The 27,909-nt window shown below is 36.1% G+C and overlaps 1 protein-coding gene across 6 annotated transcripts in view; it reads left to right on the top strand.

Annotated features, from left to right (window-relative positions):
* Positions 1-27,909, top strand: part of HDX (highly divergent homeobox) — a 143,289-nt gene that overhangs the window by 89,255 nt on the left and 26,125 nt on the right. For all 6 annotated transcript variants that reach the window (XM_087427055.1, XM_087427056.1, XM_087427057.1 and 3 more), the window contains 2 exons: positions 4,645-4,791; positions 23,445-23,652. In XM_087427055.1, coding sequence (XP_087283181.1) covers positions 4,645-4,791; positions 23,445-23,652 — 355 coding nt within the window. The remainder of the gene's footprint in view (positions 1-4,644; positions 4,792-23,444; positions 23,653-27,909) is intronic.

A 27,909-nucleotide genomic window follows, 5' to 3' on the forward strand; every position in this document is an offset into this window, starting at 1 on the left:
GTCTCCAGGAATTTTTTGATTTCTCCTTTGATCTCTTCTTTGACCCAATCGTTGTTCAGTAGCTTTTTGTTTAATCTCCACATATTTGTGGCTTTTCTGATTTTCTTCCTATAGTTGATTTCCAGTTTCATACTGTTGTGGTCAGAAAAGATGCTTGGTATTATTTCAATCTTCTTAAATTTATGGAGACTTGTTTTGTGGCCTAATATGTGATCAGTCCTGGAGAATGTTCCATGTGCATTTGAAAAGAACATGTATTCTTCGGTTTTTGGATGGAATCTTCTGTATGTATCTACTAGGTCCATCTGTTCTAGTGTGTCATTTAAGGCCAATGTTTCCTTATTGATCTTCTGTTTGGATGATCTACCCATTGGTGTAAGTGGAGTGTAAAAGTCCCCAACTATTATTGTGTTACTGTCTATTTCTGTTTTTATGTCTGTTCATAATTGCTTTATATATTTAGGTGCACCTACATTGGGTGCGTAGATATTTACAAGTGTTATATCCTCTTGTTGGATTGTTCCCTTGCTCATTATGTAATACCTTTCTTAGTCTCTTTTTACAGTTTTTGTTTTAAAGTCTATTTTGTCTGATATGAGTATTGCTACCCCAGCTTTCTTTTCATTGCCATTTGCGTGCAGTATCTTTTTCCATCCCTTCACGTTCAGTTTGTGAGTGTCTTTGGGTTTGAAGTGTGTCTCTTGTATGCAGCATATATATGGGTTTGTTTTTTTATTCAGTCAGCCACCCTATGCCTTTTAATTGGAGCATTTACTCCATTGACATTTAAAGTAGCTATTGATAAGTATGTACTTACTGCCATTTTTTAATTTTTTTCTCAGTGTTTTAGTAGTCTTTTCCTTTCCTTTCTTCTTCTCTTGCTCTCTTCCCTTGTGGTTTGATGGCTTTCTTTAGTATTATGTTTTGGTTCATTTCTCTTATTTTTTTGTGTATTTATTATAGGTTTCTGGTTTGTGATTACCATGGGGTCCATATACAGAATTGATGGTCTCTTTAGTTTGACCCCTGAAAGCTCTGCTCTTTAACTCCCCTCCTCCCACATTTTATGTTTTTGATATCATATCTAAGCTCTTTTTTGTGCATCTGTATCCATTACCCTCTTATTATGGAATTAGATAATTTTTCCTATTTGTGGTCTTCTCTTTTCCCCTTAAATAAGTCCCTTTGGCATTTCTTGTAGTACTGGTTTCTTGGTGACAAACTCCTTTAATTTTTGCTTGTCTGGGAAATTTTTCATCTCTCCTTCCATTTTTAATGATAACCTTGGTGGGTAGAGTATTCTTGGCTGTAAGTTATTTCCTTTTAGCACTTTAAATATATCGTGTCACTCTCTTCTAGCCTGTAAGGTTTCTGCTGAGAAGTCAGCTGATAGCCTTATGGGATTTGCTTTGTATCTAAATTTTCTTTCTCTTGTGGCTTTTAGCAGTCTCTATCTTTAATTTTGGATATTTTAATTATGATGTGTCTTGGTGTGGGCCTTTTTGAGTTTATCTTGTTTGGTGCTCTCTGTGCTTCCTGTACCTGGATGTCTGTTTCCTTCCTTAGGTTAGGGAAGTTTTCAGCTATTATTTCATCAAATAGATTCTCTGTCCCTTTGTCTCTCTCTTTTCCTTCTGGGACACCTATAACACGGATGTTAGTGTGCTTGATGTTGTCCCAGAGGTCCCTTAGACTGTCCTCACTCTTTTTATTTTTTTTTAAGATTTTATTTATTTTATTTTCCCCCCAAAACCCCAGTAGATAGTTGTATGTTATAGCCGCACATACTTCTAGTTGCTGTATGTGGGACACGGCCTCAGCATGGCCGGAGAAGCGGTGCATCGGTGCGCGCCCGGGATCCGAACCCGGGCCGCCAGCAGCATAGCGCCCCCACTTAGCCACTAAGCCACGGGGCCGGCCCATGTCCTCACTCTTTTTAATTCTTTTTTCTTTTACCTGTTCAGCTTGGGTGATTTCTTCTAGTCTTTCTTCCAGCTCACAGATCCGTTCTTCTGTATCCTCTACTCTGCTTTCGAGTCCCTCTAGTGAATTTTTCATTTCCAGTATTGTATTCTTCATTTATGATTGTTTTTTTTTTATATCTTCCATTTCTTTGTTAATGTTCTTCCATTCTTCTCCCAAGATCAGTGAGTATTCTTAACACTCTTTGTTTGAACTCTCTCTTGGCTAGGTTGCTCATTTCTGTTTCACTTAGGTCCTTTTGTGGGGTCTTGTCCTGTTCCCTTACTTGGAATATATTCCTTGGCCTCCTCATTTTGCCTCTTTCCCTGTGCTTTTTTCTATGTATTAGGTAGGTCAGCTACGTCTCCTGCTCTTGGAGAGGTGACCTTATATAAGTGATGACTTATGAGGCCCACAGTGTGCTTCCCTTAGTTCTGAATGTTCCAGGAGTGACCCCTATGTGGGCTACGTGTGTCCTTCCATTGTGGCGTGTTTGCTCTCCCTGTAGGTGCCCAGGGAGCCTGAGTTATGCTCCTGGCCAGCTATTGTAATGCTCAGCTGATTGTAGTTGTTGTGGGCCCTTCAGTCTCTTTATCAGGTGTGGGGAGCCCCAGCACAGTTGGCTGCAAGTTCTAATACCACATTTGTGTTGCAGTATTTCTTTTAAGTGAGTAGGCCCCCAGTGTGGCAGGTTGTTAGGTTCAGGGGCTTACAGTTGCTATAAGCCTCCAGCCTTTATGTCTCTTGTCAGCTCTCTGAGGATTGCAGCTGGGTGGGGCTGGCCTCAGGCATGGGAGCACCCAATTGTTTCAGGCTTCAGAAGGTGGGGCAAACCCCCTGTGTGGGTCTTTGAGAAGCACAAGTCTTCTGCAGCTGATAAGCCCCACTGCCCACAGGTCCACACATACAGTCAACACAGTCCTGCCCCATGTGCGCGCCTCAACCTCCTGTAGTGGACCCAGTCTCTCCACGGCGGGAGCCCCACACACTCCATCACTGCCCCACGCTCTCCACCTGCTCAATGTGCACGCCCTGCCCCACTGAAGTGGGCCTGGTCTCCAGGCTGCAGAGAATCCAGTCACCAGTCTATGCAGGCCCACAAGTTTCCTGAGGGTTTGTTGTTGGATGGGGCCAGTCTCTAGGGTGGGCTGCCTGCCCTGGCTGAGCTGGATTAAATCAGTGCTCTAGTGGGTGGGGCAGACCTTGGGCTAGCAGGCCCCAGGGAGAACTCCAATGTTGTCTATGTCAGCACGCCCACACCAGACCACAACAATGGCCCCCGCCAATGTCACAGTCCCTGGAGAGGTCTCACTTCTCACTGAGATGCACTCAGAGCCTATCAGGTGAGTCTCTTTTCACCAAATCACTGTGCACCTTTCTTTCTGGTGATTTTAGGTTGCTTTCTGAAACAGGGAATTTGTGTGTGGGCCCTTTAAGAACCAGTTTTAATTTCTTTGTGAACCAGCTTTTCTGGGGGTACTCCCCAATGTTTTAATAGCAGGCAAAGTCAGATATTATGCCACTCATCTCGATTGTGCTGGGTCCAAAAAAATGCCTACAGCAGGGCCACTCCCGTGCTCAGGGCCCTGCTCCTCCAGGGAGGGCTGCGTACCTTTGGGCTGCTCCCACGTGACCTTGAAGCTGGCGGCTTGTGAAGGTGGCGTTTTTCCTCTGCAGAAGGGAGTTTCTGCCTCTTCTACCTCAGTTAAGATTGTCCGTTGTTGCAGGAGTTCCTCTTTTCCAGTTTTCAGTTCTCTCTCAGGGGTAATTTTTCCACAAGTAGTTGTAAATTGGCTGTGTCCGTGGGAGGAGGTGAGTTCAGAGTCTGCTTATGCTGCCATCTTGACTTCTCTCTCCAGATATATTTCTATTTCTAGCTCTACCATAGACTCTCTGTGCTCTGTTTTATTAGTCCTTTGACCTTTCTTTTCTTTACTCCTTATCAGCAAAATGAAGGTTATTATTCTGTCATGCTTCTAATTTACTTCCTAAAGATGCCTCTAGGATTCACTGAATTAAAAGAATATATAAATTTCATAGTTTGTTGAGTAAAAAAAATCTAAGAGCAAAAAGGATAGGCTTATAATGTAACTTTCTGAAGCCATAAATATTGATTGTTCTTTTAGGGCTACGTTATCTTATTACATTTCTCTTATTAACCTTCTTAATTATAACACTAGTAGGAGACCTATGTATGGCAAATATAGATTAACTCATTAAAAGGCAGCACAGTGCTGTGATCTTGACTCTGTTATTTTTTAAATGTATATAGCGTGAATGTGAATATGCGTATCATAGAAAAAGTTTGAAAGAATATACATTAGAATGCTTACAATTGTTATTTCCAGGATTGTGGATGATTTAGTTTCACTTCTTTTTAAAATTTGTCCGTATTTTCTACAATAACATGTATTATTTGTGCTTGCAACCATTTAAAATAAACATTGCTTAATTGCTATCAGGTACAATTAATTTAAACATTTTATTCTAGCACACTTTCATGTTACAGAAATAAATGTCAGGAAAACTCCCATTTCAGAATGGGGGAACACAGAGTAAGAATTGTGAAATTAATTTAGCTACTGTTATGTGTTGAAAGTAACCTAGCAATCTCACCCTCATGATCCTCTCTATAATATTCTTTCTTTTGATTATTCTAATTTTTTAAAATGTGTTTTACAGCTACAAGACCGCACTCAGTTCAGTGACCGAGACTTAGCCACTCTTAAGAAGTACTGGGACAATGGCATGACTAGCCTTGGCTCTGTCTGTAGAGAGAAAATTGAAGCAGTTGCAACTGAATTAAATGTCGATTGTGAAATAGTTCGGGTAAGACATTTTCAATAATTTTCATGCTGTGGTTGATGAGTGTCATAAATTAACGTTTTAAAAATTGTATGAGGTGCTGTAAACAATACCATCAATAAAGTGAAAATGATAAACCACAGAATGGGAGGAAATATGTTCAAATCATGTATTTGATAAGGAACTTGTATCCAGAATATGTAAAGAACTCTTACATTTCAATAATAAAAAGGAAAATAATGAAATTTAAAAATGGGCAAAGGATTTGAATAGACATGTATCCAAAGAAGATATACAAATGGCCAATAAACACACAAAAAGATGTTCAACACCATTTGTCATTACGGAAATCAAAACCACAATGAGATACCACTTAACACCCACTATGATGGCTGTAATCAAAAAGACAGATAATAACAAGTGTCATCCAGGATATGGAGAATTTGGAACCATTATACACTTCTGGTGAAAATGCAAAATGTTTTAGCTGCTTTGGAAAACAATCCTTAAAACTTTTAACATAGAGTTATCATATGACCCAGCAATTCCACTCTTAGATATATACCCAAAAGAAATGAAACTTATGTCCACTCAAAAACTTATACATGCATGTTCATAACAGTATTATTCATAAAAGCCAAAAAGTGGAAAAACCCAAATGTCCATCAAGTGAATGAAAAACAAAATGTGATATATACATATGATAGAATATTATAGAGCCATATAAAGGAATGAAATACTGAAATATGCTACAAAATAGATGAATCTTGAAAACACCATGCTAAGTGAAAGAAGCCAGTCACAAAAGACCACATATTTTATGATTACATTTATATGAAATGTCCAGAATAGGCACATCTATAAAGAACAGAAAGTAGATTAGTGGTTACCAGGGGCTGGAGTTAGGGAGGAATGGGAAGTGACTGCTAATGGGTATAGTGTTTCTTTTTGGCATGATGAAAATATTCTGGAATTAGATAGTAGTGATTGTTGCACAGCCTTTTCATTGTACACATTAAATGAGTGAATTGTATGTATGGTATGTTAAATATATCTCAGTAACACTGTTTAAAAAATTGCATAAAGTGACCTGAAATATATCTCACATATTATGTAATGAATGATAGATTGAAAATTACATTGATCAGTCATGGGAACAGTAGTTTACATTCCATTTGAAAGATGTTTCTATAAGATTTAGATAGTGGCAGTGGTGTGCTGGTAAGTATTTAACAATCAGCTCTTTAAGGGGGAAAAAAAGCCTTGATTTATAGGATTTGTTGATTTCTGTGGTGTAAAGATCCTACCATGGCTGATTCCATGGTTCATTCAATGTGGAGTTCAGAAGAGATGCTAACAGTTGACTCTTGTGAGCAAGTATGTGTAGGCTTCAACTCACACAAGAAGATTATCCCAGAAAATCAAGAGGGAAGTACCGTTAAAGAACAAGTGACCAAAAACACAGAACTCTTCTAGAGGAAGAAATAAAGTATTATTTTCTCATATATTCATGAAGAAAGGGTAGAAGTATATAGAGAAGTCATAAAGCACAAATTTCTCAAAATAAATACTGTCCTGTTCAGAGCCTTGCTTTTTATTTTGTTAGGACCCAGATGGGAAATCAAATTAAATCCTCTATTTATTGAGCATGATATGTCTTATATATACTAACAAGGAAATAGAAATACATTAGATACTTTCTATTTTTAAGGAGTTTGGAGTCTAGCAAAAGGGATGACACAAAAATACAAATGACTGAAGAGAAATTAGAATGAGATCATGGTATGAGGAGCCTAAGCAAAAGCCAGGAATAGGGAAATGTAGAGCATGTGTTTTTGTTGTCATTTGTTTTTGTTTAAATCAAAGTTATACAGGCACATAGCTTAAGGAGTCAAGTTCTACAGAACTTGCAACAAAACCAAGGTTCCTCACTCCTCCCCTCCTACCATTTCCCAATAGTCAGTCAGCCACTTTCCACTCCTTTAGATAATTCCTTTGGTATTTACCCCATCTATGAATAATGTGCTGAATTAATTAGAATTCAGTTTGGCTGTGAGTAACAGAAAGACTCAAAATAACAGTGGCTTAGACAAGATATTTCAATTCCGTGTATAAGTCTGAGGATGTACAACTTCGAGCTGGTATGGCAGTTCTGCCCTGTGAAGTCCTCAGAGATTCTGGTGCCTTCCACCTTCCATTCTGCCATCCCTGTGATATAGCCCTTGTCCTCAAGGTCCAAAATTATGGCATTTGTGGTCTAGGCAGCATGACAGAGATGGGGAGAAAGAAGGGGCAGAGGGTGTGTAGCAGTTTTCTTCTAAAGGGGATTCCCAGAAACTGCCACAAGACACACTCACTTATACCCTATTGGCAAAAGATTAGTCACATGGTCATACCTAACTGTAAGGGAGGCTGCAAATGTGGTAATATTGTGGGCAGCCATGTGCGCAGCCAAGTTTTCTATTATTCTGGAAGAGGGAGAAGACAGGTATTGGGGAACACCTAGCAGTCTCTCTCATATCTGTTTATATTGCTACTTCTTGATTCTTCAGTGCTAGGAATTGTTGATTGATTTTCCACTACAAAATGCGAGGCTTTTTAAAAATCTCTTTCAAGAGCTCTTCATTGATCCTTTCACCTACATGCACACTTCTTCTCTTCTTATCTTCCCAGTATACTTATTTCATAATTTTGGTTAGTTTGATATTTAATCTTAACATTATTATGATTATGTAAATACTTTACACATTTGAATTATGTAGTATAATATTATTACTTGTCCTTTTCTACTTAACATTATTTTGTTTCCTTGGAGTTCACTATTTACTTAGTTTTTGGTTTTTGTATGTTTGCTTGCTTAATTTTCTAGATACTTACTATTAATTTATCCTCAAACCTTTCCCCAGTTGTATATATATCCTCACAGTACATTCATACACATTTGGTAGTGTGAAAATTTTATCATCTTGAAGAAATTTTTCATGGAATCTTCTGATCTGCTCCAATCTGGATTGGTTATTCTGCACCTGGAGCACAACTGTTATCCTGAGATGTCCACTTTCAATCTGTTTGCCCTTTTCCTGTACTTTCAGTATGGTATCCTCAAATTTATCTTCCAACTTTTCTACTGAGTTTTTCATTTTTGTTTGCATTCAATCTGCCACTGATACTAATAAACACCATGTGCCCGACAGCAGCTTTCAGGCTCCATTGACTGCTGTGGGAGTTCTTTGAGACCCCGTACTACAGGAAAGAGGAGACGGGGACAGAGTATTCCTAAAAACATACTGTCCTAAAATGAAATATGAGATAGCCACAGAATTCCTGGCTAGGATTCTCTTCTATACCAAGGGGTTTTAGACATTATTACTGTAAGAAATGGCCAAAGCCTTTGATATTGGGACCCTCACTCATCCATTGCTGTGCACAGAGTCCTCTCTCCCTATAAAAAGTCCTAACATACAGAAAAAGGAAGAAGTGTTACCATTTTCTTCTTGTTTAAGGCTGGTTAAGACTTCTACGAGAGGAAAGAATAGGGCACATGTGTGTGGTGATGGGTTGTAATTGGTATTTGGGTGGTGAACATGATGTAATCTATGCAGAAATAGAAGTATGATGATGTACACCTGAAATTTATACCATGTTATAAACCAATGTTACTGCAATAAACAAAAAATTAAAAAAAAAGAACAACTGAACTGTACATTTTAAAAAGGTAAATTTATGCCATGTGATTATATCTCAATTTTAGAAAGTTTAAAGAAAACCCTTGTAATATCAATATTAGTATTGCCTTTTTTGTATATTTATGAGGAAACCAAGATTATTAAGTTTAAGTGACTTACTCTAGGTCTTATAGTTAATAAATGCACAGGTGATTACTCAAAAGAAAAAAAAAAGAATAGGGAACTGCTCATTATCCTTTTGTTTCTAGTGATTTTCCAAAATGCCAGCATGCCAACGTCAGAGAGAAAATTTGAAAAGGTGATGTGTTGTAAGAGAACCTCTTCTGTAACACTTGGTAAATTAACTCCAAAAAAGAATATGTTTGCTACGTAAATATATTCTTGAGATTTCAGGAGAAACTATGTAGATATTTTTAAGTCTAATAGACCTTCTAGTTATTGATCACCAAGATGAACTTTGCCTCAGGAAGTCTAGTTAACCATTACTTGTGGTATAATTTGGAAATTTTAGATTCATATTTTCTTGTTATACTTCTAAAAAGTCTAGGAAGCAAACTTGGCATATTTTTCCTATAACCTTATTGAGTATTATTATGTACATTTATTTCTTTAACTTGGAGTGTCATTCTCTGACTAGAGTGTCATTCTCTGCTTATTATTTATTGACTTATTCATTCATCAAAGGTAAACTGAACACCTATTATGTGCCAGAACACTTCTAGGTGTCATGGAAAAAATGCAGTTCTCCTAAGGAACTTGCAATTTAGCATGGTCAAATTTTTTTTTTTTTTGATGAGGAAGATCAGCCCTAAGCTAACATCTGTGCTAATCCTCTTCTTTTTTGCTGAGGAAGACCAGCTCTGAGCTAACATCTATTGCCAATCCTCCTCCTTTTTCTTCCCCCAAAGCCCCAGTAGATAGTTGTATGTCATAGTTGCACATCCCTCTAGTTGCTGTATGTGGGACGCGGCCTCAGCATGGCTGGAGAAGTGGTGTGTCAGTGTGCGCCCGGGATCTGAACCCGGGCCGCCAGTAGCGGAGCGCGCGCACTTAACCGCTAAGCCATGGGGCCGGCGCATGGTCAAAATTTTTAATGTCCCTGTGCTTCAGTTAACAGTAAATGGAGATAATATAACAAAGGATTGTTTTGAGATAATATATGTGGATAATAAGTGTAATGCACCATAAGTCCTCAATAAAAGTTAGTTCCCTTCCCTCTCTCTCTACAATTCAATCTAACGCCTACCCTTTCCATCTGTGTTTGGGTTATAGTGGACATATGTCAAAATGTACTCTTGTGTGGTCAAATATTTATATAAACAACACGTTTGAATGTTTGAAATACATTTTGAAAGGCTTAAATAAATTTCATGGAAAACAGATGTATGTTTTTATATTTTAGATTATATTTAATTTCCAAGGAGTATGGCTAGATATGAAATGTCTTTAAACAGAAGAGTACTTTTCACTTACACTGTTTTTACCTTGCTTTTTGCATTAGATATAACCCTCCACCCCCAATGTGTGTACAAAACAATTAATAGTAAACTCTATTATTTATAATAGGCATTGACTCAAAGCTGGTGGACACCTTGAGATTGAATTCTATGCTCTTATTTTATCTAAGAAGAATAGAGATAGGTAGGGAAATGGCTTACCCAAAGTCACACAGCCAGTGACTAGAGGCCAGATCTCTTTATTACCAGTCTAACATTGTTTCCATTTCCACTTCACCAGTGTATGCCTTATCATAAGAATTACCTTGGGGCCGGCCCCGTGGCTTACCGGTTAAGTGCGCGTGCTCCGCTGCTGGCGGCCCGGGTTCGGATCCTGGGTACGCACCGACGCATCACTTCTCCGGCCATGCTGAGGCGGTGTCCCACATACAGCAACTAGAAGGATGTGCAGCTATGACATACAACAATCTGCTGGGGCTTTGGGGGGACAATAAATAAATAAAATCTTTAAAAAAAGAAAAAAGAATTACCTTGCACACTTCTTAAAAATATAGATCACCCCATCCCAGATGTACTAAATCAGGATTTGCAGGGAACAACTGGGAATTTGTATGTTTCCTTTCCCAATAATTCTTATGATCAGGTAATTTGGAAAAGACTTCACTTCACTACACTATGTCATTGTGGCTAAATATTCTAGCTGGTTCTTTCCCTTCAATTACTTGGTCAAATTTTGTAATTTATATTTTCTTTTCTATTTGTTTATTGTCTATACCTCTACAACATTGTAAGTTTAAGCTCCATGAAGACATACATCATGCTTGCTTATTCACTACTGTATCCCCAGCACTAGAACAGTGCTTGGTACGTAGTTGATGTTCAGTAATATTTGTGGAATGAATGAATGAATGTTTAGCAGAAATGTGTGCTCTCTACATATAGCATACATAGATACAAATATAGGATAATATGCATTCAAACTAACAGCAGTTTGGAATATTGTTTCATATTATTTTAATAGAAATGTACTTAGAAGCTTATAGAGCCTGAGAGTCCTCATTTTTAATAGCCATCATATTTGTGCTGTCAACACATAGGAGTTCTGGTTGAAAAGATACAGTATTATCCTATAGATTTATGAGCATCCTGGAGGGACAAAGATTATACAGGAGATGAAAGATTTAGAAACCAGTTACTTTATTTTGCAGTTTCCTCAGAAAAGAAATCTGAGGTCCAGAGTGACAAAATAACTTAACCATGGGTTGTATAAAATGGTTTAAAAACTGAATATTTCAAAAGTAGGGATGTTTAATTTGAAACAGAGAAAAACATACTCTTTACATAATTGATAGCTTGAATGTAGAAGAGGGTGTTTGGGATGATGCAGGTCCAGAGTGAAGAACTGGAAACAATGCTTAGACTTAATAGGACAATAGATATTGATCCAGTTTAAGGAAGAACATTTTGAAAAACTCTTCAAAAACTGGACTTGGGAACCTTGCAAAGTAGCATGTTCCATATTCCTGAAGTTTTCATGCAAAGACTGAATAGCCATCCACCTAGAGTGTTGAAGAAAGTACTTTTACATTGAATGGAAGGTTAGACTAGTTATTTGCATATTGAATCATTTTCGCAGTGCCTTCTAGTTTTTAGGAATACCCAAAGAGGAACTGTTTTAGCCCTAGTATGCAATAAAATCTCACATAATTGCAATGTTCACATGACATATTATTTTACCTTCATCATTGTACGTTCAACAATCACTCATTTCTCCCAAGAAGGGTGCAAAAAGAGTCAAACATAAATAGAAATTGGTTTCCGCTGTCCATTTTCTTCTCTCTTCCCAAACTTTTATGACCCAAAGGAAAGAAGAAGCATCCTCAGGAAACTGGTATCTTCTTCCTTCTTCCTGCACCATCATTTTCACAAGCATCAGTAGCTAAGATTGTTGTAAAAGAAAAGCTTCTGCATTTAGAATTTGATAAGCATCAGTATTCACAGATATGAAATAGAGAAATTCCATGACAGTTTAATGGAGCTTTAGTAAGAAGTTGCAGTTCTTTACTTTTTCTGAAGTCTAGCAGTTCGTTCTCAATGAGACCATGTAATGGGAAATTGAAATGGAACTATACTCTTTAAACCAGTGTCTTTCCTATGGAGGAAGTTAGAAAAGCTAGGAAAATTGATATCCACAAATATTTTTCTTTTCTACTGGGTAATTTTCACTTGGGAGTCTATAAAACAATCCATGTGTTTCAGGCTTCACATTTAGCATTGAATGCTAAATACATCCAAAGTATTACATTTCCTGGATTTGAAAAGAACACACCTCCAACAAATATAAAGAAGAATTAGTCTTGTTGAACTAATTCAATAGTTCTTCTGTTTTGCTCTGCACTTTGTTTTTTGCAAAATCTTACCAAGTATAAAGTTAACTTCATTCATGTTTTTTATTTACATTAGAGATTATCTAAGGTGGCTTTGTATTTATGTGGGCTTTGTTGTATAGAAGAAATTCTACTTGGTATACAACAAAAGGGTACCATAATCAAATTTAGAGCTGAAATTATGGAATTCTACTGAATGGCTTTCTACACTAAAAGAGAATACACAGGTTTTAAGAATTCTTCTTGCACTTTGTAGATTGGCATAGCAAAGCTATAAAGTTTATAAACTCTAGTCATATAAAATGAGCTTTTTGAAAATTGCATGAGAAACTTGAGAATAAAATTGGTTTTAGATTGCTGCTTCCAAAAAGATGGAGTAGATATAATTTTCTCACTAAGTACAACTATAATCCCTGGACATTATATATAAAACAGACATAAGAAGACTGTGAAGAGAGGAAAGAAGAAGTCATATCTGCTAGGGACCACATGACCTAAGGAATGACACAGTGGTGAGTTACTTGAGTTTTCTTTTTGCCTCATATACCCCAGATTGGATATTGGATATAGAGAGGCTAACAACCCGGAAACATCAATGGGTGCAAACAAAAAAAGATCCAAGAAAAGTCTGTTCTCTCTAGCCAGAGAACCAGGAAAAGGGCAGCTTAGCAAGACAGGAAACCTTTAGACAGTAACCTCTCTACTCTAGCTAAACACCACAGAAAAAACTGCAGCCACACCCGCACTTTTACCAGAAAATGCCAAGTGAACAGCCTAGATTTGTGCGCTCACCAGGCTACAACTAGATGCCTCAACCACTCACAGGGTGGTGTCAGAGAAGAAAGAGTGCAGTGCTGGGCATTAAAAATTCCTCTTCCGCCCTTCCCCTGCCATGTCAGTAGAGGACTTTCACCCCAAACCCCACCCCCATCTAAAGGTAATGAGGACCCCTTACACCTCCTCATTAAGGTAGTGTTAGAGGAGACCCAGTGGAGATGCTGGAAGCCCAAATCCACCCAAGAGTGAAAAGAATCCCCTCCTCCATTGAGTGTCAATGGAAGTCAAGTGAAAAACCTGGACTTACACCACTTGTAAAGTCTGTCACAAGACAGATGACAGATAGATGATAGATAGATAGATAGATAGATAGATAGATAGATAGATAGATAGACTTATATATCCTAGATAAACCTCTAAAAAAGTTATACAAAGAGATTCAGAAAAAATTGTATGGATAAATCAAAATGGAATTCTAAAAATTGTTCAAATAAACCACAGGAATGCAGGGGGGAAGAGAAAAAAAAAAACCCAGAAAGAACAAACAATGCAAAAAAATTAAATGACATACATAAGCCATAACATAGCAATAATTGCAATAATTTAAATGGTCTAAATTCATCAATGAAAAAACAGAGATTTGCAAACTAGATTTTTTTAAAATGACCCAAGTCTATGCTGTCTACAAGAAATTAAAATATAGTGATATATGTAGATTGAAATTAAAAGGATAGAAAATGCATAGCATGCAAACATGAATCAAAAGAAAGCAGGAGTGGATATATTAATATCAGATGAATGAATGTTTAACAGAAAGGTTTGCCCTCTGTGTATAGCATACATATAATACAAATATATGATAATATATATTTAAACAAAAAGCAATTTGGAGTATTGTTTCATTTTATTATTATATTCTACTCCAATGTAGACTTCGGAACAAAGAAGATTCCAAGGACAAAGAGAGACATTACACATAATAAAAGGGACAATCCACCAAAGAGACATTGAAATCCTAAATGTGTATGCACCAAATAACAAAGCTGCAAAATATGTGAAGTAACGACTGATAAAACTGAAAGGAGAAACAGGCAAATCCAAAATTATAGTTGGAGATTTCATCGCCCCTTTCTCAATAAGTGATAGAGTTATTACACAGAAAAATCATCAATGATATAGAATTCAAAAACACCTTCAATAGTGGGACAGAATAGAGGGCTCAGAAATAAACCCATGCTTATACTGTTGACTGATCTTTGACAAGGGTGCCAAGAATACACAACAGAGAAAGGAGAGTCTCTTCAATAAATGTTGTCAGAAAATCTGAATATCCACATGCAAAAGAATGAAATTGGACCCTTATCTTACACCAAACACAAAGATAAACTCAAAATCGATTAAAGACTTAAACATAAGACCTGAAATCATAAAACTCCTAGAAGAAAACATAGGGGAAAAACCTCTGGCCATTGGCCTTGGCAATGATTTCTTGGATATGACGTCAAAGCACAGGCAACAAAAACAAAAATAGACAAGTGAGATTAAGTCAAACTAAAAAACTTCTGCACAGCAAAGGAAGTAATCAACAAAATTAAAAGGCAACCTACAGAATGGGAGAAAATATTTGTAAACCATTTATCTGATAAAGAGTTAATATGCAAACTATATAAGAAACTCCTGCAACTCACAATAAATAAATAAGCTGATTTTAAAATGGGCATAGGAACTGAATAGACATTTCTACAGAAAAGATATCCAAACAGCCAAAGAGTATATGTAAAGGTGCTCAACATCACTAATCATCAGGGAAATGGAAATCAAAACCGTATTGAGATATCGCCTCACCCTGTTAGGATGACTATTATCAACAGAATAAACAATAACAAATGTTGGAGAGGATGTGGAGAAAGGGGAACCCTTGTACATTGTTAATGAGAACGTAAATTGGTGCAGCCACTATGGAAAACCATATGGAGATTCCTCAAAAAACTAAAAATAGAACTACAATGCAGCAATCCCAACTCTGGGTATATATCCAAAGAAGATTAAATCACTATCTGGAAGAGGTATCTGCACTCCCATGTTCGTTGCAGCATTATTCACAATATTCAATGCATGGAAGCAACCTAAATGTCCATCAGCAGATGAATGGATAAGGAAAATCTGGCATATACACACAATGGAATATTATTCAGCCTTAAAAAGAGGGAAATCCTGCCATTTGCAACAACATGGATGAACCTGGAGGATGTTATGCTAAGTGAAATAAATCAGACACAGAAGGATAAATACTACATGATAACACTAATATGATGAATCTAAATAGTTAAACTCATGGAGCAGAGAGTGACATGGTGGTTGTCAAGGGTTAGGGGAGGGGAAGATGAAGAGGTATTAGGCAAGGTGTAAAAACTTTCAATTAACATAAGATGAATAGATCCTAGAGATCTACTGCACAGCACAGTGCCTAAAGTCAACAGTATTGTATACTTAAAAATTTGCTAAGAGGGTAGATCTTATGTTAAGTGTTCTAATCACAAAATAATAATAATGGTAGTAGTAATAATAATAAATAAGATCACAGGAGGAAACTTTGGGAGGTGATGGATAGGTTTATGGCATAAATGGGGTAATGGTTTCACAGGTGTGTGATTATCTCCAAACTCATCAAGTTGTATATATTAATTATATACAAGTTTTTGTATGTCCAAGACAAAAAAACACCCTCAATCAATAGAATCTAATGGACGTTTATAAGAACACACAACCAACCAACAGTAGCATGCACATTCTTTTCAAGAACCCATGGAACACATATCAAGATAAACCACATCCTGAACCGTTAAAAAGACCTCAATAAATTGAAAAAATTGCTATCATACAGCATATGTTCCTGACCACAACTGAACCGAAGTAGAAATCAATAACTGAAAGATAACGGGAAAATCTCTAAATGCTTGGAAGTTACACAATAATCCACAGGTCAAAGAGGAAATCTCAAGGAAAATTAAAAAATACATTAGACTCAGTTTCCACTCTAGCATGTTAGAAGCTTGGAGTTGTCACTTTGTCCTAAAAACAACCAAAAAGCTGAACAAACTGAAAAATCAGTAACTCTTCTTAGGTCTGCCAGACAAATCAGGTATGGAGCAAACCACTGTCTCCAAAATTGGATAAATAGGCAGGCAAACACAGAGAATCACAACTTACTGGAGCAGAAACCTCTGTGGGAATCAGTACTGGGGTAAGAGAACCTAAACTGCAATTGACAAATTGCTGGAGGCTCAGTGTGGACCAGTCTGAGAGTTAAAAACTCCAGGGGGGCCAGTTATAAGGGAGAGCCCACACTTCTGTGAATTTTGCCTCCAGGAGCTCTACCAGGTTCTTACCGTGAATATGGGATAAAAATCCCCTCATGCTTGGCAAGGGCAGGAGAAAAGTAACTATTTTAAAATACACCAGAGCATTCTGTTCTTCTTAGTAAGCCCTGCACTAAAGAAAAACTGTTTTACCAGAGCTTAATCTGTTGGGGATTTATCAGAGCCTAACCAACCTGGATGAAGGGAAATAACCAACTCCAGCTCCCCCTAGCCATTCTGTCCTATCTAAAGGTGGGGGAGAGGAGAGGACTGAGAAGCACTTGTGAAATTCCCAGGCCAGGTACACAGATTCACTAAAATACTGAGACCTAATCATGGGATTATAGAATATTTCCCCTATGCCACACTTTACCACCACAAACTGAAGGCCTCTTTACAACAGTTCTCTTTACCCAGTACATCATGTTTGACTTTCAACCAAAAATCACAAAGTATAATAAAAGGAAAAACAAAAACAAAAACACTCCACAGTTTGAAGAGACAGAGCAAGCATCTGAACCAGACTCAAGTATGGCAAGGGTCTTAGAATTAACAGACCAGGAAGTTGAAATGACTATGATTAATATGCTAGGACTCTAATGCAAAGAGTAGACAACATGCAAAAACAGATGGGTAATGAAAGTAGAGAAATAAAAGTTCTAATTAAGAAACAAAAACAAATGTTAGAGATCAAAAACACTGTAAGATAAATTAATAATGCCTTTGATTGGCTCATTAGTAGACTGGACATGGCTGTGGAAAGAATCTATGAGCTTGGGGATATGTCAATAGAAACTTCCAAAACCAAAAAGCAAAGAGAAAAAAAAGACAGAAAAAAAAAAAAAAAACAGAACAGAATATCCAAGAACTGTGGGACAACCCCAAAATGCATAACATATGCATAATAGTAATACCAGAAGGAGAAAAAAGAAATAAAGAAAGGAAAAATAGAAATATTTGAAACAATATTGCCTCAGAATTTCCCTCAAATTAATTTTATACACCAAACCATAGATCCAGTAAACTCAGACAACACCAAGCAGGATAAATGCCAAAAGGAAAAAAACCAACAAAATACACCTGAGCATATCATATTCAAACTGGAGAAAATAGAAAATCAAATATAAAGAAAAACAATGTTGAAAGAATCCAAAGGGCAAAAATATCTTACCTACAGAGAAGCAAATTTAAAAATTATATCTAACTTCTCCTCAGAAACAATGCAATCAAGAAGAGAGTGGAGTGAAATATTTAAAGTGTTGTAAGAAAACAAAACCCACCAACTTAGAATTCTGTATTCTGTGAAATTATTCTTCAAAAGTGGAGAAATAAAAACTTTCTCAGACAAACAAAAATTGAGGGTATTTGTTGCCAGTAAAACTGCCTTGCAAGAAACGTTAAGTTCTTCAGAGAGAAGGCAAATGATATATAGTTCAGAAACTTGGATCTATATAAAGAAAGGAAGAACATTAGAGAATAGTGAAGGTAAAAATACATTGAACTAAATGAAAGTAAAAAAATACAACATACCAAAATTTGTGGGATGCAGCTAAATTAGTTTAGAGAGGAAAATTTATAATACAGTCCTGTGCTGCATAATGATGTTTCGGTCAGTGATGGACCACATGTACGACAGTGGTCCCATAAGATTAGTACCATATAGCCTAGGTGTGTAGTAGGCTAAACCATCTAGGTTTGTGTAAGTACACTCTGTGATGTTCACACAATGACAAACTCACCTAACAACACATTTGTTGGAATATATCCCCATCAAGTGACACATGACAGTACTAAATCATACATTAGCAAAGAGGAAAATCTCAAATCAAAAATTTGAGCTCTCATCTCAAGAAACTAGAAAAAGAGGACTAAAGTAAACACAAAGAAAACAGAAGGAAAGAAATAATAAAGTTATTAGCAAAAATCAATGAAATTGAATAAAGTACCATTTACATTAACACCCCAAAAATAAAATACTTAGATATAAATCTAACAAAATAGGTACAAGATCTATAGGAGGAAGACTACAAAACTCTGATGGAAGAAATGAAAGAAGATTTAAATAAATGGAGAGATTTTCCATGTACCTGGATAGCGAGATTCAATATTTTCAAGATGTCAGTTCTACCCAACTTGATCTATAGATTTAATGCAATCTCATTCAAAATTTCAAGTTATTTTGTGGATATCAATAAACTGATTCTAAAGTTTATATGGAGTGGCAAAAGAAGCAGAATAGCCAATGCAATATCAAAAGAAAAGAATAAAGTCAGAGGACTGACACTACTCGACTTCAAAACTTACTGTAATGCTACACTAATCAAGACAGTGTGGTATTGGTGAAAGAACAGACGAAATAGATCAGTGAAACAAAATAGTGAGCCCAGAAATAGACCCACATAAATATAGTCAACTAATCTTTGACAAAGGCACAATGACAATTGAATAGAAAAAGTATAGTCTTTTTGAATGATGCTGGATCAACTGGACATCCAGATGTAAAAAAGTAATCTAGACATAGACCTTACATCCTTCACAAAAATTAACTAAAATAGATCATAGGCCTATGTCAAATGGGAAACTATAAAACTCCTAAAGATGACGTAGGAGAAAATCTAGGAGACCTTGGGTTTGGTGTTGGCTTCTTAGATACAACACCAAAAGCATGATCCATAAAAGAAAAAAAAATTGATAAGTTGGACTTCGTTAAAATATAAAACTTCTAATCTGCAAAAGACATTCTTAAGAATATGAAAAGGCAAGCCACAAACTGGGAGAAAATCTTTGCAAAACACATATCAGATAAAGGACTGTTATCCAAAATATACAAAGGACTCAACAGTAAGTTCTTAAAACTCAGTGGTAAGAAAACAAGCAACCTAATTTAAAATGGGTGAAGATCTGAACAGAAACCTCACCAAAGAATATATGCAGATGACAAATAAGCGTATGAAAAGATGCTCAATACCATATATCGTTAGGGAATTGCAAATTAAAACAACAATGAAATACCACTACACACCTATTAGAATGATCAAAATCCAAAACACTGGCAACACCAAATGCTGGTGAGGAAGTGGAGAAACAGGAACACTTAATCATTGCTGGTGGGAATGCACAATGGTACAGATACTTTGGAAGACATTTTGGCAGTTTCTTAGAAAACTAAACGTACTCTTAATATATAATCCAGTAGTTGTGCTGCTTGATATTTACCCAAATGAGCTGAAAACTTATGTCCACACAAAAACCTGCACACGAATGTTTATAGCAAGTTTTTTCATAGTTGCAAAAAATTAGAAGCAACCAAGATATCCTTCAGTAGATGAATAGATAAACTGTGGTACACCCAGACAATGGAATATTATTCAGTAGTTTAAAAAATTGAGCTATAAAGCCATGAAAAGATATAGAAGAACCTTAAATGCATACAGATGAGTGAAAGAAGCCAATCTGAAAAGGCTCCATACTGTATGATTCAAAGTATATGACATTTTGGAAAAGGCAAAAAACTAGAGAGACAATAAGAAGATTAGTGGTTTCCAGGGACTTGCGGGGAGGGAGAGAGGGATGAACAGGTGAAACACAGGGGGTTTTTAGGGCAATGAAACTACTATTCTGTATGATACTGTAATGGTGGATACATGCCATTATATATTTGCCAAAACCTATAGAATGTACAACAAAGAGTGAGCCCTAATGTAAACTCTGGACTTTACTTAATAATCTATGAGTATTAGCTCACCAGTTATAACAAATGCACCACATTAATTTTAGAAAGATGGTAAAAACAGAGGAAATTGTCTGGAGGGTGAGAGGTATATGGGCAACTCTGTGGTTTTCACGTAATTTTTTTCTATAAACCTAAAACTGGTCAAAAACAAAGTCTATTAAATTTTTTTAATTAATTAATACAGAGAACAGATTGGTAGTTGCCAGAGGTGGGAGGGTGGGAGAAATGAGTGAAGGGGGGCAAAAGGTAAAAAAAAAAATCAATTTAAAAAAATAAAAAATAAGTGAGTTCGTTGAAAAGATCAGTAAAATTGACTAACATCTAGCAAGTTGAGCAAAGAAAAAAGAGAAGACACAAATTACTAATATGAGGAATGAACCAGAGGATATCACTACAGACTTTGCAGACATGAAAAGGATAATAAGAGAATAATACAAACAACTCTACATGCACAAATCTGAAAATTTAGATGAAATGGATCAATTCCTCAAAAAGTGCAAACTACCACAACTCACCCAGTATAAAATAGATTACTTGAATAGCCCTATAACCATTAAGGAAATTGAATTCATCATTTAAAAGCTTCCCAGAAAAGAAACCCACAAGTGCCCAAAACCTACAGTTAACATCATGCTTAATGGTGAATAGAGTGTTTTCCCCTAGATCAGGAACAAAAGAAGATGTCCACTCTGACTACCTTTATTCAATATAGTACCAGAAGTTCTAGCCAAAGCAATAATGCAAGAAAAGGAAATAAAAGATAAACATGATTGGCTGTGTAGAAAATCCTAAGAAAACTACAAAACACTCCTACAACTAACAAGTGAATTCAACAAAGTCTCTGGATACAAGATCAACATACAAAAATCAATTGTGTGTCTATATAATTAAAATGAACACATTGAAACTTAAATTAAAGGTATAATACTATTTGCAATCACTCAAAAAATCAAATGTGTAAGTGTAAATCTAACAAAACATGTACAGGACTTGTGTACTAAAAACTACAAATCACTGATGGAAGAAATCAAAGAAGTTCTAAACAAATGGAGAGACATTCTATGTTTATGGACTAGAAGTCTCAACACAGTAAAAATGTAAAGTCCCCCCAAATTGATATACAGGTTTAGCATAATTTTTATAAAAGTCCCAGCAAGATTTTTTGTTGATTTACACAAGATAATTCTATAATTCATATGGAAAGGAAATGCAGTAGTACAGCTAAAACAATTCTGGTAAAAAAGAATAAAGTAGAAGAAATCCATTTACCCAATTTCAAGACACATGTTTACAGTAGTCAAGACTGTGTGGTATTGACATGGGGATAGACATATAGATCAGAGGAACAGAAGAGAGAACGCAGAAATAGCCATGCACAAGTATGGCTAACTTAGTTGATTTTTAACACAGGTGCAAAAGCAATTCAACGGAGGAAGTCTTTTCAAGAAATGGTGGTGGAACAATTGGATATGTATAGGAAAACATAAATGAACCTTGACCTAAATCTCATACCTTATACAAAAATGAACTCAAAATGGATCATAGATTTAAATGTAAAAATAAAACTATCAAACTTTTAGAAAATAACTGGGGAAAATCTTCGAGACCTAGGGCTTGGTGAAGAATTCTTAGAAATGGCACTAAAAGCACAATCCATAAAAGAAAAAAGCAATAGCTTGGATTTCATCAAAATTAAAAACTTTTGCGCAGCGAAAGACCAGGACAATGAAAATATAAGCTACAGACTGGGAGAAAATATTTGCAAACCAAGTATCTGACAAAGAACTCATATCTGCTACAGAATAGAATAAAATATTTGCAAGACCAAATATCTGACAAAAACTCATATCTAGAATATATAAAGAACTCTCAAAACTCAACATTAGAAAAAGCAACTTAATTAGAAAGTAGACAAAAGACACAAAGAGACATTTCACTGAAAAGGATATACAGATGGCAAATAAAAGCATGAAAAAATTTTCAACATCACTAACCATTGGGGAAATCAAATTAAGAACTTGATGATCGATCACTACATGCACCAATGAGAACAGCTAAAATTAAAAAAAAATACAATACCAAATGCTTGCAAGAATGCCAAGAAACTTATCTCTCAATCATTATTGGTAGAGATGTAAAATGGTACAACTCCTCTGGAAACAATTTGGCAGTCTCTTATAAAACTAAACATGCAATTACCATACGATCCAGCAATTGCATTCTTGGGCATTTATCCTAAAGAAATGAAAACTTCTATCTGCACAAAAACCTGTACATGACTGTTCATAGAGCTTTATATGTAATAGCCAAAAATTGGAAACAACCCAAGTGTCCTTCAAAGAGTAAAGGTTAAACAAACATTGCAAAGAAAATGGAAAAAAATTGGTACATAAGTGTCATGGAATACTACTTAGCAACAAAATGGAATGGACTATTGATACATGCAGCTTGAATAAATCTCCAGAAAATTATGCTGAGTGAAAAAAGCCAATTTCAAAAGTCATATGCTGTATGACTCCATTTATATAACATTCTTGAGATGACACAATTATAGAGGTGGAAAACAGATTTATGGTTGCCAGGGGTTGGGGGTGGTGAGAAGGAGAGGAAGAAGAATGGTGTGATAAAGGAACATAGAAGTGTACACAGATATTGTACAGTATCAGTTTCTTGTTTTTGATATTGTGCTATAATTATGTAAAATGTAAATTGGAGGAAATTGAATGGAGACCTCTCTTTGCAACTTCTTTTGACTCTAAAATTATTTTAATATAAAAAGTTTTAAAAATTGGTTCTAAATCAGATAAAGTGAAATTTTTGAGACTATTTGGAATACCCAGGTAACTGTTATGGATCCAAAGTTAGTAGAAGACAGATTTTCACTTAGGAAGAGCAAGATTGGAAATGGAATATGAACTATAGTTATAGCTGTATGCCTGGTCCCTTTAGGAAAAGAGCTAATTTGTGTTTCTTTTCAAAGATTTGGTGGATTATTTTCTCCAGAAAAATAAAAACAAAATGCATTCTGCAATGGACTGCATGTTGCTTTAAAGTCTAAATATTCAGACAAATATCATCTTTCTGCTAATAAGATACTTAAATGTAAAAACGTAATTATTTTTATTTTAGCTTATTTGAGTAATAATAAAATTTCATTATTCTAGGTATCTTAATTATTTTTAATCATATTTTATATAGCATCCATTCGTTATTTTAATGGCCATAACTGCTAAGGTTTCTATGTTTACAAAACTTCCTGTTGTATTTCTCTTATAAAGACTTGGATTGGGAATCGAAGAAGGAAATATCGTTTAATGGGGATTGAAGTTCCGCCTCCAAGAGGAGGCCCTGCTGATTTTTCTGAGCAGCCCGAGTCTGGCTCTTTGTCTGCATTCACACCAGGAGAAGAAGCTGGTCCTGAAGTAGGAGAGGATAATGACAGAAATGATGAAGTATCCATCTGTTTGTCTGAAGGAAGCTCTCAAGGTATTTTATATGCTGCACCTCCTAACAATAGTTTTTTTTTTTAATTTCATGCATTTTTACTTGCTTTTCACCTTACTGCACTTCAAATCTAAAGTCCTCAAAACATTTGGTAAAACATTCGAAAAGAAATAGATTTATTTTTATTCTATAATTAATAATAATTGTATATATTTAAAGAGTACAACATGATGTTTTGATATACATATACATAGTGAAATGATTACTACAGTCAAGCTAATTAATATATCCATCTCCTCACATAGTTACCTTTTTTGTGTGTGGTGAGCGCACCTGATATCTACTTTCTTAGCAAATTCCCATTATACAATATGTTATTGTTATCTATAATCATCTTGCTGTACATTAGATCTCCAGACTTATTCATCCTATGTAATTGCAACATTGTACCCTTTGATCAATATCTCTCCATTTTCTCCACCTCCACACCCTGGTAACTACCATTCTACTCTCTGCTTCTACATATTTGACTTTTTTAGATTCCACATATAAATGAGATTGTGAAGTACTTTTCTTTCTGTGTCTGGCTTATTTCAATTAGCATAATGTCCTCCAGGTTCTTCTGTGTCATCCCAAATGCAAGATCTCCTTTTTTTAAGGCTGAATAATATTCCATTGTGTATACATATATACCACAATTTCTTTATCCATTCATCTGTCGATGGACGCTTAGGTTGTTTCCATATCTTGGCTACAGTGGATAATGCTACAATGAACATGGGAGTGCAGATGCATCTTCAAGGTACTGATTTCATTTCCTTTGGGTATATACCCAGAAGAGGGATTGCTGGATCATATCGTAGTTCTATTTTTAATTTTTTGAGGAACCTCCACACTATTTTCTATAATGGCTGTGCCAGTTTACATTCCCACCAACAGTGCACAAGGGTTCTCATTTCTCTGTGTCTTTACCAACTCTTGTCTTTTACCTTTTTGGTTTTTAATCCCTCCACCTAAACAGTCTCCCACAAGTCATCACAACAAGGAATATTCATCTGCCACAGTAGTGATCTCCCACATTTAGAAATGTTGGTTATTACAACGATCTATACATTACAATTAAGTACATGATTGTTTTTATTTTATTGGAATTTTAGTCAATTTAGGTTAGAGCGTTATAAATGCATTGTTATGAAAGAGAGTATGGTATAATGTGACAAACATCAGGTTAGCAGTCAGCCGACCTGGGTGCAAGTCCTAGATCTTCCACTAATTATGAGACTTTAGGCAAAGCATCTAATTCATTGAGCTTTAGTTTCCTCATCTGCAAAATAAGGGAGTTAGGCTGGATCATCTTTATAATACTTCTCAGTGTTTCCCTAAATGAGAATTCCAATAATAACATGTAATTATACCATTTGTCCATGAGAAGTATTTTTCATTTGACTTCAAGCATAGAAACAGTTCTCTTCTGACACCTTATCTCATGAAGACTTTTATCAGGTTTAATTTACATATCATAACCTTCATCCATTGTAAATGTAGAAAATGATTTTTATTAAATTTTATAGAGTTGTGCAACCATCACCACCACTAAAATCCAATTTTAGAATATTTTCATCACTTCAAAAAATTTCCTTGAGTCCATTTGCAGTCAATCCCCACTTCTACCTCCAAACCCAGGCAACCACTGATCTGCTTTCTGACTATATAAATTCGTCTTTTCTGGGCATTTCATGTAATGGAATCATACAATATATAGTCTTTTTTGCATCTGTGATAGAGAAAGAGAAAGAATCTTGCATTGGCTCATTTGTTTGCTTTTTTTATTGATCAAGATATTAACACTGTGTTTTCTCCTTTATTTTTTGCCTTTTAAATTTGCTTATGGAGACTTGTGATGTCAGAAATTTTGTTTGTAATTTTTATATTTTCAAGTATACCAATCGTTTCTTTTATGGTTTCTGACTTTGGTGTCATGATTACGAAGTTTTCCTTGTACTACAATTATGTAAACATACCCTTGTATTTGCTTCTTATATCCTTATGGTTTCTTTTGTTTTACAGCTTGATATTTATTCCACCTAGAATTTACTTTGCTTTAAGATGTGTGAGGAAAATACCTAATTTTATTTTTCCAAATGATTAACCAATTGCCCCTGCACTATTTATTGAATAATCTAGCATTTTTCCAGTGAGTTTGTGTAGCTTTTAATCAAATATTTATATATATATATATGTATATACATTCATATATGCATACCTGCACACGTGGGTCAAATTCTGGATTTCATATTATGTTACATTGATCTTATTGTATATAACTGTAGCCTTATAAAATATCTAAATATCTGGTAGGGTCTCATTATTCCTCTTAGCTCTGGTAGCACACTGATTCTTCTAGATGAACTTTAGAATTACTTAGTCATACCTTTCCCCAATCCCCCCTTCCCAAAATTCCTTTAAGATTTTTATTGGCACTGCATTAAATGGATAGTATAATGTATGAAGATGAATTCTATTTTGCATGTGTTGAGTTTTAGATGATGGCAGGACATCCATGTGGAGCTGTCCAGCAGACCCTTGGATAATGTGGATCTGAAACTCAGAAGAGGAGTTAAGACATGAGAAGAAATACGGGAGTCACCTACATTGAGGCCAAATAATGTCTAGCCATAGAAATAGAAGATTTAGTTAAGTGAGAAAATGCAAAACAAGAAAGGAAGATGGGCGAAGTCTGTGTTGAGAAATACCCAGATTTGGGGGCTAGAGGAGAAAAGGGAGACATTGAAAGAACATTCAGACACAGAAGAACCAGGATAGTATGTCATTTCTAAAACCAAGGAAAGAGCAATTTGAGAAGGAAGAGGGGTCATTATCTCAATGGTCTCATAGAGGTTGAGTAGAAATTCCTCTCATATGAGGCATCTAAAATGGTCAAAGGTATATAAGTGGACAATAGAGTGTCATTTAATAGCATGTTCTCTGGACAGCTGGCATAGTAATCAAGACCTAGTGAGAAAAAGGAAAGAGAGAATTTAATGCATGAATCACAAAACACTTGATGGGAAGTGAGATTGCCTAGAATTCCTCTCAGTGGCTTATTTTTCACATCTGCATGGTAACCTTTTCATTCACATCATAAATTGCAACAAAAAAATATAAAACAATTTTCAAATACTGAAAAGAGCCTTTTTTTGTATGGTTTCCTAGTAGTTCTGTCCTATTCTCTTCCTCGTTTTGCTGATGGAGAATACTAACTGATTGATTTGACTGTGTGATTCTTTCCTGATGATTAAGTGAATTGTATCATCTGGCCTAGACCAATATATCTTTAAAATATGCTAACCATATTATCCTCCAGTTATCAAAATGTAGTTAAATGTATATTTACTTTAAGATTTCCATTAATTACATCTTAGAATATGGAGACATAATAATCAGAGTAGCTGCCCATACTATTTCAAAAACCTAACAACTTAAAATTCAGTGTCCTTTATATTGTTGCTATTGATTCAAAGTCTTCTAAATGACTAAGAAGAAAACATGTATTTAAATCAGAACTTTCACTTTACATGTTAAAAAAATCAATTAAAAATCACATTAAAATTTTCTAGAAAAAAATCTGCAAACAGTAAGGATTATTTTTTAAAACACAGTAAAGGCAGGTTTGGCCAAAGTCACCAAAAAGTGCTTTTGGAGTGACGTCAGTGTCACGGCAGAGTGAGCTTTCCCGTGAACTCTTCCCCCGATAAGATACAACAAAAGGAACAGTCACAGACCAACAACGAATCCCAGACAGTGAAAAGCTAGATCGGAAAGATCCACACTGCCGCACATCTGAGAGTGGAATGTGCTGGGCCCCCCGGAGGAAGTGGGGAGCGGTAAAGAGAACTCCTCTCCCTCCCCATCAGATCAGCAATCCTGGTCCTCATGGCTCTCAGAGAGGGGGGAGGGGCAGCTGTCTGCAGGGAAACCGTAGCTCTTTGGGCTCTCTCAGCCAGTGGGAAACTCCCACACAGAGGACTCAGAAGAGCCACAGGGTTACCATTAACATCTGAGCACCCCAGAGAGCAGATAATAAGAGGCAAATGAGAAGCCCCCCACGCCAGGGATCCAGAGGGCAAAAGAGAGAGCCCCCCGTCCCTGCAAACCGGACCCTGCAGCTCAGCCAACCAGACCAGACCAAGCAATCTGCGGCAGACCAGACCAAGCGATCTGACCCGCGGATGGCAGCAGCGGAAAAACCACGGCAGAGCACAGGGGGCTTAGATTACACAGCCCTTTACCACCACACAG

Source organism: Ceratotherium simum, chromosome X (assembly GCF_057802395.1).
Source record: "Ceratotherium simum simum isolate JZ-2026a chromosome X, ASM5780239v1, whole genome shotgun sequence".
NCBI classification, from domain to species: domain Eukaryota; kingdom Metazoa; phylum Chordata; class Mammalia; order Perissodactyla; family Rhinocerotidae; genus Ceratotherium; species Ceratotherium simum.